Genomic DNA, 17338 nt, shown 5'->3' with positions numbered 1-17338 from the left:
CTCATGGCCATGAAAGAATAGGCTCCTCTTCTGAACTGGTGTCGTGCACAGAACGTTTGGGCAACTGCGACATTTTCGCCAGCTCGCAAGATGTAGTACAGAACACTGCATATCAAGAGAGAAAAGAAATCATACTCAATATTCAAATTTGGTTATTTTTTTCAGAATATTCTCAAAAATGTTTTTAAGGCCTTCTTAGTTTTTTCCTAATCTTTAGTGAGTGATACCTTTTATTTTATTTTATTCGGGATAAATCATGTGCTTGTTTTACATGACATCACTCTAGATCTGTGAATATAACATTTGCTTAGTGGACATAAACGTTTTACGGCATTCACCAACCTTGCAGCAACAATTGTTTTATATGAATGAGTGCCGTTTTGGAGGTCGTGGACGTCCTGCACATTCTTGATCCACTCTTGGAGTGTCATTTTACGCATTTTGCAACATCAAGAAAATGAAAAGCTTTTGATGCTTGTTTCTAGTCAAAGTAAGCCAGTCCACCCTATGCGTATTTAGTTACGATCTCGTACTAGTGTCGCCTCCAGCAGATGGCGCCCCAGGTCAGGCCTGGGAAGCGCTGGCGTGCTATTGTTCCTTCTTCTCCTCCTGCTCCCCCCTCCTCTTCCTCCTCCCCCCATCGTCGCCATGGTGCAGATGATGGAGTCTCAGTGCGAGTACTTCATGTATTTCCCGGCGGTGCCCATCACGGACCTGTCCGAGCCGGCCCGCTACAAGACCCTACCGCGCCGGAGCCACCTCTACCTGGGGGAGACGGTCCGCTTCCTGCTGGTGCTACGCTGCAGAGACGCCGGCAGGGCGACGCCGAGCGAACCAGGCCCCGGTAAGGGTGGTCGGGTGGGGTTGGGATGGGGATGGGGAACGGGTGGACGCTGCTGCTGCTCTTTGTTGACAGCAAAACTCTCTCCTATCTATCATCTCATGACAACTACTATCATGCTAATAATTAAGGGTCAAAATATTAAGACCAACTCAGTACACTGCAGATGTCGGCTACAACCAACCACAATAACTCGCGCGAATCTAAAATGTACAGCAAATATACAGTTCGAGGTGCAATGATTCATCGATAACTAATCAATTCTCAAATTGATCTATAATTATTTGGGATAATCATTTCTATGCCTTTTTCAGCTTCAAATTGTCCAAATGCTCAGAATGTCATCGTCTCTGCCAATATTAGTTTACTTCTACCATGACCATCTTTGCGTTGACTCAAAATGAACATTTTGAAAATTTGCTTTTACTTTGGGAACAGTGATATACATTTCTGCGTATTTCCTGACATCTTACAGCGCAAACCAGTAACTGAATCATAATTCATTTATGTATGTGCATTTTCTGCACTGTCAATTAGCATAAAATGTCATGTTTTCAAACAAAGGGATGGAAATCAACACATTGTTGTTTTTAATCAGATTAATCAATAAAATAATCAACTGATTAATCATCTATTGAAATAATTGTTAGTTGCAGCCCTATTTACAGCACATTGACCACACTGCATGTAAAAAACACAACTTCTACTTTTCATTGAAGTTGGAACAACTTTAAAATATGACTTGACAATTATGGCAAAATGTTAATGAGAACAACAAGGCAAGCAGGCAATGTCGTTTTTACTTCTATCTTTAAGTGGAGGGACAATTCGTTCTGTATAAACTCTTGTTTCTTTGCGGACAATGCGGAAAAGCCAGTTTTCACATTGGCAATGTAGGAACAAATTGAGTTCATTGACCTTTGTATTTGTGAAGAAGGGGCTGACAGTAGGCTACATGCCCGCTCCAACAGGGGACGCCGCATCCGCAGGTTTCGGGACCGAATCGTGCAGCAGTCGCGCGTGGCGCGAGCTGGCCGGCTCGCTGTGCGCCGTGGCCAGCGTGAGTCCGGGCGAGAGCGGTCGCCACCGGGCCGGCCAGCACCACCACGACTACGGCAGCAGCGGGGACGAGGGCGGCGATGACGCCGGGGACGACTACATGGCGGCGGCAGAGGCGGCCATCGCCGCGCTGGGCAGCAGGGTGGATTCGCGATGCCGGACCTTCCGGGACTGCAAGCCGCTGCTCATCCACAACTCGCGCGGCTCAGCCGGCCGGGAGTTCCGCAGGGCTCCGGTCCAGGTCAGCGGGCAACGCATGAACAGTCCAAAGTGGCGCGAGGGCCGTCTGAGCGCTCGTCTTTGTGTTTGTCCTGCACGCTGCGCAGTCTCCTCTGGACGAGCCAATGGTTCTGGCGGACGAGGTCATCTTCCCGCTTACCGTCTCTTTGGACAAACTCCCCGTCAGCACTGTCAAAGTCAAGGTGGCCCCTCACACGTGGCGTTTCAGAAAGTAACTGTAGATCCTTAGCTTCACGCTGCAATTTCCAATGTCTGGTCCTCACATAGCCTGAGATGTCCTGTCACAATCTTTGTTACGTAGCTAGCGATTGTCTGTCGCACCTGTCTTCATGCATCCTCAGCTCCAATATCCAATGTGTGGCCCTCAGGTGATGGTCACAGTGTGGAAGAAGGAGGCGGAGCAAGTGGAGGTGCAGGAGTTGGGCTACCTGAGCGTCCTGCAGCAACGAGAGCCGTCAATCACCTTCAGACACGACCTGAACACATTCAAGGCGCAAGGTTTGGGCTTCACACACATCAGCAGCACTTGGCTTGTTTTCCTCAGTTTTGTTATGACGTTATGCAGATGAACTTCAAAAAGGAAATCCATTCATTTTTCCCTCCAAATTTGTCAAAACAACGCCCCAGGATGACACCCTGGAAATTCCAGCTTGCGGAGGAAACTCATTTTGGCCACTCGTGTCCAAGATCTCGTTCTTTCCGTCGCGATCCGCCGCTCGTGACTTTAGGTAGGGATGGGAACGTTGACCGGCCTTTCGCCTCTGTCCCTTTACCGCGATAGACCGATGCAGAGTCCACATGACTGGAGACTTTGCACCAGTCCGCCTGTCCATCTCCCGCTCCATCCCGCCCTCACTCGTGAACAGGATCCCAAGATACGTCAACTCTTCCATTTGGGGCAGGATCTCCTCCAGGACCCAAAGACGATACTCCCCTGTTCTCCTACAGAGGACCTTCAGGCCTCAGATTTGGGGGTGTTGCTCCTCATCCCAACCGCTTCCCACTCTGATGCAAACCGTTCAAGAACGTGTCGAAGATTGCGGCTTGATGGAGCCAACAGAACCACGTCATCTGCAAAAAGAAAATTTAAAGAAATATTGCGACTGCTAATCCAGTTGATCTTCCAGGCAGCACGAGAGACGTTTGAAGGCCCTGCAGATGTTTTTCCTCAAACTTGTCCACACATGTCTTGATTTAGTGAGCACCACCTTGACCGTCCTGCCGCCTCCTGCCGTCCGCTGTAAGCTGATGAGCGTTTCGGGGCGCCACCTGGCTGTGCTCAAAGGTATAGCACGTCTATGCGCTGTCGGAACTGGAAGTGACTTTCTTTTTGCTCTGCTCACGCTCAGTGCTCAACAAGTCGTCGCAGGAGGTGGTGAGCGTGCGGGACGTTCGTATTCTGCCGGACCTCAACGCCTCCTACCTCCCCGTCATGCCCGACGGCTCCGTGCTGCTGGTGGACAACGTTTGGTGCGTACACAAAAGCGTTTGTTTGGCTTTTGGGAGAATATACTTATTATTTTGTCAGTCTAAAGGCTTGGTTTCCAAATCGTTTTTGAACATTTTACCAAAACAAGAAAGAAACAACAAATCCAACAAACAAGAAGAGTCCAGTTCGATTGCACCTGTGCGGATATTTCCATGAGCTGCATGGCTGAAAATCAAAAATATATTAAAAAAAATAAAGAAATCCCAGCAATCGCGTATTTATTAGTGATAGTGCCACAGTAAGATAAAATGACTTAGGCATTAATGCTAACGATTTTTATTATATTTTGGGGCTGTTTACATTCCAGACATGGGAACAGATTAATTGGATTTACATTATGTCTGATAAGGACTATTGATTTGGTTTTAAAACAGAACAGAGATTCTGCATATGACTGTTTTTGGAAAGATTAAAACATTTTTTTTCATTTTTTGAAAAAAAAAACCAAAAAATCAACCCGACGTCGCTAAAAATAAGTCTGTTATCGTAGCATTACAACTTTCTTTTTGGGAAAATAGGCAAGTTTGCAAGCAGTAGTTCTGTTTCACTGTGTTGAAAAATTTGGAGAAGCGCTGCTTTAATGGCCACGTGCCGCCGCAGCCACCACTCAGGCGAAGTGGGCATGGCGTCTTTCTGCAAGGTGGACAGCGCCGCGTGCCGCCTTCCCAGCATGCTCGGCGCCTTGGAGGAGCACGACTTCCTGTTCCAGCTGCACCTCAACGACATGCCGCAGGACGAGTCCAATGAGGTGCGATTGGGACTCATCGCAAAGCCAATCATTGATTCCATTGCAGTTGTATTTCTTCAATGCTCAATTCACATCAGGCAGCGGAAACTAAGACTTCACTTTAATAAAATACGTCCTTGTGCTCAGGGGATGGAGGTTCCTTTGGTTGCTGTGCTGCAGTGGTCAACTCCCAAGATGCCATTCACCAACTGCATCTACACCCACTACAGGTATGAGCGTCACAACCCGCTCGCCACCACATGCGAGCCAAACGCTGCATTAGCCACCTCCTGCTGAAGGGTCTGCACAGGTGGCAAACGTATTCACACGCTGTACTCAAGAAAAGTACTGTACGTGCTCTAGAATTGTGGAAAACTGATGTAACTCCCTCACTTTAATTCAGAGCCTCAAATCAGTACTGAAGTAAAATGTAAAAGTAAAAAAATATAGTCTCAATCCGTCAGGCTAGCAAAATACGTTTCCGTAGCTTTGCTAACGTTGTGAACTCAGGAGCGAATAATGCAAAAGTTGCCCATGATCACACTTGGGGGGGGGGGGGGGGGGAAGACATCGTACCTGAATGTTCTTTCAAATTACACAGATTTTTTATATATTATTTTTTTCCGCCACTAGCTGGTGCTTTTTATGCTGGCGCATGGAAACACATTTGCCACCAATCATTATTAGCCAACATCAAAACTCTTCTTAAATGGCCACACAAGGGGAATTTTATGTTGTGTCGTCATTCATAGAAGCTGTGAAAAGTACAGAGCTTATTTTGACAGTCTAAATACCGCAGGCCAGGGATGCTCGAGTCCAGTCCTCAAGAGCCCCTATCCAGCCTGTTTTCCAACTCGCCCTGCCTGCAACACACCTGATTCAAATGATCACGATCGTTATCGGGCTTGCGCAAAGCTTGCTGATGAGCGCGTCATTTGAATCGGGTGCGTTGCAGGCAGGGAGAGTTGGAAAACAGGTTGGATAGGGGCTCTTGAGAACTGGACTCGAGCATCCCTTTTGTGAGCTGTTTTCAAATGGAAGCATTCACAGAAAAACAACGAGTCAAGTGAAGCGCAGGTTTGCTGAAAAGTATTTGTAGTGGCTTACTTCCCAGCGCTGCGCGACTGACTGCCAGGTTGCCGAGCGTCCGCCTGGACCGGCCGAGGTTCGTGATGACGGCCAGCTGTCCCAGCACCGTCAAGGTCAAGGAGCACTTCAAGGTCAAATATGTGCTGCTCAACAACCTGCAGGACTTCCTGTCCGTGCGCCTCGTCTGGACCCCCGAGGGTGGGTTCGGCTTTTGTGGTGTCCTCTCGTGCTTGCGTGCTGAAACTGACTAATCCAAGCGACACATTCATTGGTCATTAAATGACATGCAATTATTTCATGTATGAGCACAATGGCAAATGTAAAAGTGTACCAATGTCAGGTGAAAGATCAAAGTGGGCGGCCACCAGTTTCTTTTTCGTTAAAACAGAAAAGGAATGGTGGCCCCTAAACCTTTAGAAACAGCTTCATCTGCTCTGTCTCTTTTCATCCACACAGAGCAGGAGAATGGAGTGTTCCCTTGTAGAAGGGAATTTTATTTCCTAACTCCAACTAACTGTCACGACATGAAGTATGATGACAAAAGCATAACATGGATAAAGAGAGTACGAAAAACAAAGCCTAACTGACGACGGTTGCTATCAGAGGGCGGCTCAAATCAAAAGGAGTCAATTAAATGTAGAAGCCTTTCCAATTTCTAAGGCATCACCCCCTTTATGCTGTTAATGCCACGGGGGCGCTTTCTTTGGATCGAGCAGCTGTCAATTAATAATCACATTTTGGTTGACAACACCTCCCGCTTTGCTTGAAGTTGGCCAAAAAGCAGCCTTTGAGAATGCACGGCTACTATTTGGAATGTGGCCTGGACCACGTTGGCGCCCGAGCACTCGCCGGCTTGTCCAGAGTCAGAGGCGATCCTCTGTCAGAGTGTGTGGAATCTTCATCACGACAGATAACATAGCAATACTTTTTTTTAATCCTCTGCAAAGACAGACTAATATGACAGCAGCACAGCGCCAACATTCAGTTCCATCGAAAGATGCTATTACTGCATGTTTTTGGAAAAAAAGTGCTATGGGTCTGAGTAGAAAACACATCGGACATTTTTGTTGGCCTTGTTGGGGAGGCTGAAATGTTTGTTTTTTTTCTTTTTTTTAATTTGTTTCACTGGGAATGATGAGCTTTGAAATGAGTGGTCCGAACTAACAGGTTAAACTTGTATCTCAAGGCAGCAGCACCATAAATAGATGTTTATATATTGTACTATCATCTAGTCCATCGACCCTTTGAAGGTGACAGTGCAATGCTTTTTGTGTTTTCAGGGCGCGGTCAGAGCGAGGACGCCGCGCTGTCTGCGGTGGTGTGCCACACGCCCCTCAGCAACCTGGGCCACTGTCGCAAAGGCAGCACTCTGACCTTCAGCGTGGCCTTCCAGATCCTGCGACCGGGAGTCTATGAAGTACCGCCTGCAGGGGGCGCCGTCACGCTCACATTCCCTCTGGCCAACCGCCATACAAAACCCCTTTTTAGTGATCCACGAGTCGGAATAAGCGAATGGTTGGCAGGCCAACTCTCCAATCACTGGCAGGGGATTTTTTTTTTGTAGACAACTAATGTATATGTGGAGTCCATAAGTCAATAATATTCACTTCAAAGTCACAGTTAGCATTGTTGTTGCCACTAATTTACAGAGAAACACTGGTATACCAATTTCATCCGTTCTACGACTCCATTCCTTAAACCAAATTAATGTTTCCTATTGAAATGAATGAAAATGCATAGAAGAATTTTACGATTTGGTAAACGGTGCAGTCCATTTTGTACAGATATCGTGTATGTAGCGATTACCGAGTAGGAAATGAGTGACGGTTGACCTGGCCCTCCTTTTTGTCTCCTCAGCTGAGTCAGCACATGAAGCTCAAGCTGCAGTTCACCGCGTCCGTGTCCAACCCGCCGCCCGACGCCAGGCCGCTCTCCCGTAAGTGCACCTTGCCAATTGAGGCGACCTTAAGAAGACACCAAGTACTAGTTAGGTAGATGTTTAGGGGGCTGGCGACCTCACGTTGTATTATAGGGCAGTACAAGACCCCGGTACTGCAAATGATCTTCAGAATATGTTAGGTTCGGCAGACCTTCTGCTGTTGTACTTCCGCTTGGACATGACCGCTCACCTTCATTATCTGACTCCGAGTCCGAATGCACTCAGGTAAGAACAGCCCGTCCAGCCCGGCCATGCGAGACCTGCTGGACCGCCACCAGGCCAGTTTGGGTCGCTCCCAGTCCTTCTCCCACCAGCAGCCGTCTCGCTCGCACATCATGAGGTGAGACCGCCACCGCGCAATTTTGCTCAGCTGTCTTTCCTTTCAACTTGGAAAAAAACAAAAACAAAGAAAGACTGCAGTGAAGCCCTGTTTATTCTAATTACCGGTTTACATTCCAGATTCATTCACAACAGATGAAAATCTGTGCAGTTAATATCAAACAAACTTGAATTTGCAAAGCGGTACTTTGAAAGTATCCCTTAGTGACTATTCTCACTCTCCCTCTCGCACAATCCTCCAAATAAAACTCAAGCAATTTATTGGCCACTCCCAGTTGATGTTGACTGACACAAAATAACTGCTAGCTCAGTGCTAAGCTATCATGCAAAATATCATAGACTTAGCATCGTTAGCTCGGTGCTGCCCGGCATGTTGTAGCACAAAGAGGTACTACTATACTGAAGGAGTGCAACTCTAAATTCGGACTTGCCTGTGTGTACTGGAAAACCCCCTAAAAAACGTGATCAACCCGTGAGAACGCTGTGCTGCCAACGATCAGCCGCTATATAGCAGGGATTCACTGTGCTCATTCCTTTAATTGACCCCTTAACTCATTCAATGTCAGACATTTTCAGACCCTCTTTCACACCCCAACGTTTGAAAAACTTTGAAAAAAATATAAATAAGATCCTGGGATTGAATGGCTGGACTGTGAAAAGACAAGTACATTTGTCGACGGCAGTGAATGAGTTTTAATCATAGCAAACCAAGATGAGAATTGTGTGGCTGTCTCAATATTAAATGGGCCTGACTATAAAACGCATGTGCGGCTCAGGACGGGCAGCGCAATGGAGCGGCGTGCCATCACGCCCCCGGTGGGTTCTCCGGTGGGCCGCCCGCTCTACTTGCCGCCGCAAGACAAAAGCCTTCTGTCGCTGGACAAGATTGCTAAGCGGGAGTGTAAAGTTCTGGTGGTGGACCAAGGACCCGGGGAGAACATCTAGGAGGACATCCAGGAGAACACTCAAGACACCTCCGAGGTCATCTCAAACGACACATGGGAGCAGGACACTCAGGACAATGTCAAGGAGGACACTCAAATGTCTTTAGGTCCTTTCAAAGGCGCTATGACATTTGAAGGGACATAGTTTAAGTGCAGATCCTGTTTTGTGCTGTGTGCAAACTTCACTTCGGCAGATAATACATCAATACTCCCAGACATATATTATTTATCCTTTGCAGAGAACAACTATTCGACCATCTCTGTGTACAGTATATCCATGTGTCTGTATTACACTGCCCCAAGGTGGCCAAAGCACACGCACCAATGTCCCCTGAAAGGTGCTCCAACAAACAAAACTACGGCGTTTCCTCATATATTTGCTGTTTTTTTTGTGCTCAGACCAAAGGCACTAAGTCAAAGTATTGCTTTGGAGCCATCTTGTGGCATCTTGGTGCCAAGGAACTTTATGGGAGAACTACGCCATCTTGTGGCATCTCTTGGCAATTTTAAACCTTTTTGAAGTGTGTCAATTACTTGCAGATTGTTGCTATTTGTGGGTTGGCTCCGTCCCTAAACCTTGCAAATAGCAGTAGAACAATGTCATCATCTTCATTATTATTATTCATCGACATTTTTGCAGTGTTATCAGTCTGCATCAGTATAAACTTGAATAAATTTAACACACATCACATGACAGAATGAAGTTAAGTGTGTTCTGAGTAATGACTTCATTTATCTAGCGTTCAAAAAAAAAGTCTGAGGGGGCTCCATGTTGTCTTACAAGTAAGCAATTGACAAATTGTCAAATAATCTTTCCTTGGATTTTTCAGGTATGGCTGTTTTCTTTTCTCTTTCTTTACGTACGAACGTCGCCCCTACCAACATGGCCGCCGCGTAGTCGCAACTGTTAGCTTAGCCCTAGCGGCACAACCCGTGTACGAACAGACTTTGACGACTGTACATACTACAAAGTGGAATGGACACTTTTCAGTGGGGTTCCCCTAAAAGCGGGTTGGCGTGCAGTGCCGTGCACGCGTGGCACAAGGTCCATGTTGCTTACCCAGCAACAACCTCGCCGGCCGTTCTGGTGCCTTTTGAAACGAAACCTCCACTTACCGAACTCACCTCCGCCACTCTCTCCACAGGTCACACATCACGTGACCCACTTCAGTTTCGCTGGCTTCCCTCCTCTCTCTCTGCCAGCTTGTCAATCACCACACCAAATCGACCTCCTTCACACAAACGTGACACGATGTAATGTTCATACGACCCGTGCAAGCTTGCGACGGTTCCATAGTGTAGCGGTTATCACGTCTGCTTTACACGCAGAAGGTCCTGGGTTCGAGCCCCAGTGGAACCAATGAATTTTTTGGGACTTGCGCGTCGTTAGTCATGACACCGCATGACAAAAATGTTAAGACGCTGCACTCCTGATTGAATGAAACCTGCTATTGTATGCGTAGTTGCGCTAAGTGACTATACTGTATTGTGCGTCGAAAATAGATGCAGTAATGACGCAAATTTCTCGCCAATCTTAAACAGGGTTCCATAGTGTAGCGGTTATCACGTCTGCTTTACACGCAGAAGGTCCTGGGTTCGAGCCCCAGTGGAACCACCTACTTTTATGTCTTTTCCTAAACAAAATAAACACTTCTTGGACATACACAAACAAATCAAGGTAATCAATACTTACCGATCATGTATTCCGCGCTAATATTTGCTTCTACTGTATTGACTATGTATTCCCTGCCAAAAGTCTACATCGAAAATGCTTTTTTCCTTATTAAGATTGCGTTTCAATGTGTTTTAATCTCTGCTCGTTTTCTGTCGTTCTAGCGCTTCAAACGGCCTGTGCTCCAAAATGGAGATGCCGGGGATTGAACCCGGGACCTCATACATGCGAAGCATGCGCTCTACCACTGAGCTACATCCCCACGTGCATGAAAGTCGTGTAACTTTAATAGATAAAGATACAGACACGCAAATTCGATGACGATAGTCTTTGTTTTACAGCTTCCCTACACATTGTTTATTTTTTGTTGTGACATTTTTTTCCTTTTCAAACCGCCTCGTCAGCCATAACCAACCTGATTAGCGTTTACAATTAAATGTTGCTCTAAAATCACAAAAAAACAGAAAAATATTGCAGACTTTAATCGACTGATGGGTTGTTACTTTACCAAGTAGGTGACGAACTTGACAAACGTGAGCTACCTACAACGTGCCGTGATTTTTGTTTTACGAGAATCGCCCAAGCTAGCAAAAAAACTTGCTAGCTCGCAAGTAAATGAAGCGTGTCGCACAGTGATGACGTATTGTGGAGACAACGGAATGACGAGGGATGCGCTGTGGGGAAAAAAGTGAGGCAAAATTTGATGGAAATAAACGCATCCAGGCTGCATGTTGCACGGATCACCCCCCAACCCCCAATATAATAAAATACAATAATACATAAGAGTAGAAGTTCCTGAGCGTTTTTGTCCGTCGAAGACACGCTGATTCCTCCAGTTGTTTGTAGCAGCATGAATGTACGTTACTGTCAAGCCAAATAATGTTCATAGCCAATTTGTAAACAATTTAAGCTCCCAAAATGTTCACATTAACTGAGAAGTCGGACTACACTAACAAATTTAGCTTACAACCATGCAAAGGGATTTGTTTAAGTCATTTTTATTGTTTTTCAAAGTGGAATGGAAGTGATTTATTTACAAAAGTTGTGCGAGAGACAGAAAGTAAGACTGAGTGCTGGCTTTATGATGACCATGTCACATGACCATGTCACATGACCAATTTGTCAAGAACAACGTCACATGATGTCCTTGAAACGCCCAAACAAATGTTCATGAACTATTGTCATGTGACATGTGGCACGTCACATGACCATGCCACATGACCAACGTATACAATCGGGCCACCATGTCACATGACCACGTCACATGGCTACATCAAATGACCACTGACATGACCACGTCACACACACTGACAAAAAATACGTGATTTTTCGGTAGCACGTGATTAAAATGTGTTAAACGAATACATTATTCTTGAGGGGAAACACGGGCAAATCAAATGCTTATCATATTTTAATCACGTGCAACTGATGCACATGTTCGAATTCAGTATAGGATCTTTTTTTGTCAGTGTTGCATGAGCCTGTTGCATGACCAAGCGTCATGATGACCTTATGTGTGGTCATGTAAAATGCTCCTATTATGTGCTCCCGAGTCATTGTCATATGACACGTGTGAGGCACGTCACGTGACCACGTGCCACCTGTGTCACATGAGCGCATGTCACGGGACAGTGTTCCCCTCAGCGTCACGCTCGTCCTTTGGGCTGGGCGCTGTCGGGCTCGGGCACGGGGAGGATCCAGCGGCAGCATTCCGACAGGCGCATGTTCTTGTCCACGGCGCAGCTAGTGCAGTAGACGATGCCCAGTGCCAACATGACCACCAGGAACACGCACAGCGGTACCAACAGCGCCACCAGCAGCCAGCTCTTGTCATGTTTGCTCTTCTCGCGGCTGTGTTCGTCGTCACCTTCTTGACCTCCGGCCGCGGGTCGCGCTCCCCCTCCGTCGCCCCGCCCCGTCTCGGGCGGCCGCTCCGTCCGGTATCGCCTTGACGAGGGGGCGTCCCATCGGTGCAGCCGCTCGTCGGAGTCCCGGGCTTCGGGGGCGTCCGTCAGCCACTGGACGTCCAAGTCGGGCCGAGCGGTGCGCGAGCCGTCGCGGTGCCAGTCTGGTACGTGGGCCGGGTCGGTGGCTTCCGGGCTCAGAGTGGAGTCTTCTTGGTCGGCGACGGGCGTCGGCCGGCAGCTGAGTCCGTCGACCTGCAACTCGAAGCCGTCATCGCAATAACACTGGTAGCTGCCCAAGTAATTGAGACACTGCTGCTGACAGGGCGACGCCCCCACGCACTCGTTTACGTCCTGACACGTGCCGTCGCCCGACAGCTGGTAACCATGGCGGCAGGAGCATATGAAGGAGCCCTCGCTGTTCTGGCAGGCGCCCTCGCAGCTGCCCTCGTCCTCGCACTCGTCCACGTCCACGCACTCGCCCTCGTCGTCGTCATTGGGCCGGTAGCCGGCGTGGCACGCGCAGTGGAAGGTTCCGGGCACGTTGACGCACGCCTGCGGGCACGGCTGTTGCTGGCACTCGTCCACGTCAGAGCACCGCCGCCCGTCCGGGCCCATTTGGTATCCCGGAGGACACGTGCAGCGGACCCCCCGAGACGTCTCCACGCAGTCGTACTCGCAACCCGCGGCCGCGCACGCCGCTTTGATAAGCGGCGGCTCGCTGTGCTCGGCGGTGGCGCCGCCTGAAGTGGAAAGCTCCGTGGGGTCTGTGGGGTCTAGGGGATCCAGCTCGCAGTTGTAGCCGTCCTCGGCAAGCGTGTATCCCTCCGAGCAGTAGCAGTAGTAGTGCGAGTCGGTGTTCTGGCAGTGCTGCTGGCAACCGTGGTCGCCGCCGCCGCACCAGTCCTGGTTGGGCGGCGCCGCGGGCGCCCCACAGAGCGGCGCGTCCCGCGACCAGCCCACAGAGCCGTCGTCTCGCTCCACGCACAGCGCCGTCTGCTCGCCGGCGGCGTCGGGCTCCGAGGGCCCTGCCGGACACGTGAGGGTGGCCACCGAGCCTAGCGGCACGTGAGTCAGAAGCCGGCTGCTGAGCTGGAAGGGTGTGGAGTAGGCGGCTGGCCCCTGGCCCTCGTCCGCCAGGGGCGGGCACATGCCCCTGGAGGGGTACTGGCACACGAAGCCGTCCAGCGCCAGCCCGCACGAGCCGTCCAGCCACTTGAAGTTGTCGGCGTCGTCGGTGTTGAGGTGGGCGCCGTCTGCCGTATTCACCGTCATGGCCACGCAGCGCGGCGCCGTGCACGAGCCCGCCGTCTCCTCGCGCAGCCAGTTGGTGAACTGACCCTCCTGGTCACCTGCGGGGGGGCGCAACAGACAGTGCAAGGTCACGCCACGTGCAACTAACACACGCATGTTCATCCAGTCGACCTCATTGAACACATGCATCGAAACCAATCGAGTCTAGAATCTCATGTTGCCCAAATCCGGTCCTCGAGAGCACCGATACAGACGTTTATAGACGTCTCCCTCCTCCAACACATGCAGCTGCCATAACCATATGCAATTTTACCCAATCGAATCGAAGTTGAACAAATGTAATCTAATCTAACCAAACGTATTCTATTCCAACCCAACCCAGTCTGATACAACCTATATCCTAAATGCTATTATAGACCACCCCTTGTCTCTAATCTAATCTAATCTAATAGAATTGGTGTCCTATTTGTGGTCGTCGCGCTGTTTGTAAATGTGGCCACTAGAGGTCACCAGAATGCAGCAAGTGTTGTGGGTTTGCGCTCCATCAGGCGCTTACGTGCCTCTTTTGGTCCATTCTTTCAGCATTTCAGCAGGAATGTTCAAATGCATTTACATTTCCGCAGGTATCTGCTATATTCATTTAGCCTTAAAAAAGGTGGTCCATTTTTAGTGCCACCTCGAGGGCTGCATTCATTTACTCTTAAAAAAAAAAAAATATATATATATGCATAAAATAAGCATACATTTTATTTTATTGAATTAATAAAAATGTATTATTATCAATATTATTATATTATCATTATTATTAGCATTATTATTATTTATGACGTAATTGGTTATTTTTATATACTGATGAATTGACCAATTTCACGTATGCATTTAACCATTTTTATTTCTTTGCTTAAATATTTAGTTTTAAACAATAAGAATAAACAACTAAAATGTGTTTATATTGAGAAAATAAAGTTCAACATACGCATTTATAATTGTATCAAACGATTATTCATAACTCTTTCGAGTATTTTTCATTAAATGAAGTAATTCGTTGATTAGCTACATATAAAAAAAAAAACAGGATTTAAAAACATTGAATTAGATTGTAAGATTTTTAGTTTTATTTTTGTCCACCGAGGATGTGGCCAAGCAAGCCAAAGGCGACCTTGCATTGGCCGCCCAACCGGACTCGAGCCATCCCAAGCTTACCGGTGACCCAGACGAATCCCCGCAGCGGGCGCGCGGCGGAGCACTGGCGCGGCGCTCTGTGCAGGCCGATCCAGAGGCGCAGGCGCAGGCGGGCGCCAAGCGGCTCGGCGCCCGCCAGCAGCCGGTGAACGGCGTCGGCGGCCTGGCGGTCGTGCAGCGTGGCCAGCGTGCCGCCGCGCTCCCGGCAGCCGCGCCCCGCCTCCCGAAAGGTTCTCCGCTGCGTGAAGACGGCCAGGCATCCGTCCGGGTGGCACAGCGCGTCTTTCTCCCGCAGCTCGGCGGCGGCTTGCGCCAGGCACAGCAGCAGCAGCCAGGCCGCGCGCGCCACCGCAGTGGAGCGCCGCGCGAGAGCGCGCTTTCCAAACGCCCGCATTGCAAAGGTCGCGGCCGGGCGACAGCTGCGATCCGTGAAAAAAAAAGCTAAAAAAAAAAAAAGAAAAGAAGAAGGAGGAGAAGAAGAAGATGATGATGATGATCCTTCGTCAAAGTATCCGAGCCGAGTCGGGGGCAGTTGCCGGCTGGCACCAGGACCGGAAGTGGAACCTCACTGCAGCCAAATAGGATGTGAACTACGCCTGTTTGGGCTTTTCCAAATCAGGTGAAGATTTCACGCGTGTCGCCTCTGCCGAGTTCGCCCACGACTGAGAGAGAGGATGGAGGACTGGAAGGGGGGGCGGGGGGAGCTTGGGGGTTTAGAAAGAGGAGGAGAATGGGGGGGGGGGGGTGCAAGGGGCTTCTTTTGCGAGTCGAGGAAAAAAATGTTTTTTTTTTGTGGAAGAATTGCAATAAAGCTTGGAGGGCCTTCACTCACTGTGCGTGCGCAGGGGGGCATTGGGGGGTTTATGAAAACCATATGACTCCCCCCCCCCCATAATCTCACACACATCAGAGTGGAAAGTGTTTGTCATTTGTGTGTGAAAGTGTCTGCAACCGAAAGAGTTGCAAGTCTGCAACTGTGTGAGCGAGCTGTGTGTGTGTGTGTGTGTGTGTACTACAGTATTTGTGCGTGGGTGTGTGTGTGTGTGTGTGTGTGTGTTGGACGGGGGTGCAGAAGAGGAAACAGGAAATGCCAGATGTGCATGAGGATGGCCTCTCAGGAGTACATTTTGGGGTTACCTTCAAACTGGACCACCTATTCTCTCCACGCGTGTGCGCGTGCCAAAACGTACGCGTGCGTTTTGGCACAGGGGAGGTTGAGTAGGACAGAAGCAACAGCACATGAGCAAAAAGAAAGAAAGAAGAAAACCTGCGGCTCCCGAAGAGCCTTGTGGTCTTGCTTCCCTCCCCCTCCTCGTCTTGGTCGACGCGCGGGCTTCCCACTCTTTCCTCGTCATCACCTTCAGCCCAACAAACCACTCACTCGCCTCGCATCGCATCGCATCGCGTCGCGTCGCGTCGCCGTCTGCTTTGGCCATCAGCGGCGGCGCTGGCCCCGCCCCCTCGGACATTCCAAAGGCGAGATGGATCTCGCAGAGATCTGGGGCCGAAGCCCCGCCCACTGGAAGTTCATCAAGGTACGCGTCGGACGTTTTGGGGTCGGGGACGTTCCTCTTTTATGTTTGTCGCTGGAGGGGGGGGGGGGCACCTTGCAGAAAGTCTTTTCCACTAGTGCGCCACTTGTCTTGTGTTGGTGCCACTTCAAACTTGCAGCCACCAGCAAGAGAGCGCCAACGACATCAACACACTTGCTCCCCAGTCACACCTGACACCTTTTAGACACGATGAGTCACGTGACACCGAGGAGGGGAAAAGCACAAGTTTCACTTGGGGCTGTAGTCGCTTTTGTTGCCCGCGCTTCGGACGTGAACGGCTGCGCCTTGACGCCAATAGTTGCTGTGAGAATCTGTCGCCAGATGTGGAAAAACAAACTTCATTTCTTTAGAGGAGAAATGCTCAAGTTTGGAAACGCTCGTCCGTTGGGCGCACGAAAGAAAGAATCCATTAGCTGTGAAGCGAGCGGCGTGCATGTTGGTTTTGGGTCGGAAAAGAACCGACGGACCCAACGTGCGCGCCTGCGCGCGCGCGCGCCAGATCAAACACTCGCTCACTCTTCCCAACCGCGGGTGTCCTATGTCACACGCACACGAATGTGTGCGCGCACAGACTGGAGCAATTAGCTGCGGCCTTGTGTGCGCGCGTGTGGACATTCCTGTTGATGGAGAGGATGTGCGCGCGCGCGGGGGCGTGCGTGCGCAGGTTCGATCCCTCGCCACAACGAGCCGTCCGCTCGCTGGACGGATGATGGGGCGGAAATACCTTTGTGAAGTCTCTGACCTCATCCACTTTGACCTTCCGTCTTGCAGCAGTTGTGTAGTGACACGCGCGCGCGTGTACGCACGCACGCAGGCGGGCGGGCAGGCAGGCAGGCAGAGAAGTCATGGAAAGTTTTGAGAAACGAAGCAAGCAGAGAGCATGTGGAAAAGTAGGACAACATGGAAGCTCACATGAGTGAAGGAGTGAGAGAATGAGGGGGTGAGTGTACCGAGTGAGCGTGTGGGGTATTGGGTTTCAACGGGGGCTGGAGGGGGGGGGGGGCTGTTGTAGGGGTCCAGAAGACGGCGTAAGCACTTGAGTGACAAACAGAAGCATCACAAAGCTGCTGACTTGGAAGAAAGCAAAAGCATGGAAAGAGCTGACT

The 17338-nt window shown here is 49.5% G+C and overlaps 2 protein-coding genes, 1 long non-coding RNA gene and 3 other non-coding genes across 6 annotated transcripts; 3 read left to right on the top strand and 3 right to left on the bottom strand.

The window, feature by feature from the left end:
• Positions 1-564: 564 nt before the first annotated feature.
• LOC147133678 (trafficking protein particle complex subunit 14-like) lies at positions 565-9370 on the top strand. Its single transcript, XM_086012904.1, has 13 exons — positions 565-844; positions 1813-2141; positions 2227-2322; positions 2509-2638; positions 3339-3425; positions 3490-3610; positions 4230-4377; positions 4504-4586; positions 5492-5643; positions 6726-6862; positions 7303-7381; positions 7610-7724; positions 8500-9370. Exons 1-13 carry the CDS (start codon positions 649-651, stop codon positions 8666-8668), a joined length of 1842 nt encoding a protein of 613 aa, XP_085869030.1. The 5' UTR covers positions 565-648; the 3' UTR covers positions 8669-9370.
• On the bottom strand, positions 5349-10192 carry LOC147133676 (uncharacterized). The gene is made up of 4 exons (XR_015081894.1): positions 9784-10192; positions 7575-7770; positions 7252-7409; positions 5349-5692 (listed from the first exon to the last, which is right to left on the bottom strand). It is a non-coding gene; the product is annotated as an uncharacterized LOC147133676 (long non-coding RNA).
• On the top strand, positions 9955-10027 carry trnav-uac (transfer RNA valine (anticodon UAC)). Its single transcript has one exon. It is a non-coding gene; the product is annotated as a tRNA-Val (tRNA).
• Positions 10193-10209: 17 nt separating the features above from the next.
• trnav-uac (transfer RNA valine (anticodon UAC)) lies at positions 10210-10282 on the top strand. Its single transcript has one exon. It is a non-coding gene; the product is annotated as a tRNA-Val (tRNA).
• Positions 10283-10529: 247 nt separating this feature from the next.
• On the bottom strand, positions 10530-10601 carry trnaa-cgc (transfer RNA alanine (anticodon CGC)). Its single transcript has one exon. It is a non-coding gene; the product is annotated as a tRNA-Ala (tRNA).
• A 742-nt stretch (positions 10602-11343) lies between these two features.
• Positions 11344-16368, bottom strand: LOC147133673 (complement component C1q receptor-like). Its single transcript, XM_086013504.1, has 2 exons — positions 14701-16368; positions 11344-13595 (listed from the first exon to the last, which is right to left on the bottom strand). The coding sequence occupies exons 1-2, from the start codon at positions 15071-15073 to the stop codon at positions 11986-11988; spliced, it is 1983 nt and encodes a 660-aa protein (XP_085869630.1). The 5' UTR covers positions 15074-16368; the 3' UTR covers positions 11344-11985.
• Positions 16369-17338: the final 970 nt, after the last annotated feature.

The sequence above is a fragment of the Filicampus tigris genome, chromosome 17, assembly GCF_054856515.1.
Source record: "Filicampus tigris isolate MCC_2025a chromosome 17, RoL_Ftig_1.0, whole genome shotgun sequence".
NCBI classification, from domain to species: domain Eukaryota; kingdom Metazoa; phylum Chordata; class Actinopteri; order Syngnathiformes; family Syngnathidae; genus Filicampus; species Filicampus tigris.
The sequence above is the reverse complement of the archived record's forward strand: the minus strand, read 5'-3'. Positions and strand labels throughout refer to the sequence as shown.

Coding starts and splice junctions, on each gene's coding strand:
- LOC147133678 (XM_086012904.1), top strand. CDS start 649: ATGGTGCAGATGATGGAGTCTCAGTGCGAGTACTTCATGTATTTCCCG. Junction 3,426..3,489: donor CCACCTGGCTGTGCTCAAAG/GTATAGCACGTC, acceptor GCTCACGCTCAG/TGCTCAACAAGTCGTCGCAG. Junction 4,587..5,491: donor TGCATCTACACCCACTACAG/GTATGAGCGTCA, acceptor ACTGACTGCCAG/GTTGCCGAGCGTCCGCCTGG.
- LOC147133673 (XM_086013504.1), bottom strand. CDS start 15,073: ATGCGGGCGTTTGGAAAGCGCGCTCTCGCGCGGCGCTCCACTGCGGTG. Junction 13,596..14,700: donor GGGATTCGTCTGGGTCACCG/GTAAGCTTGGGA, acceptor GCCCCCCCGCAG/GTGACCAGGAGGGTCAGTTC.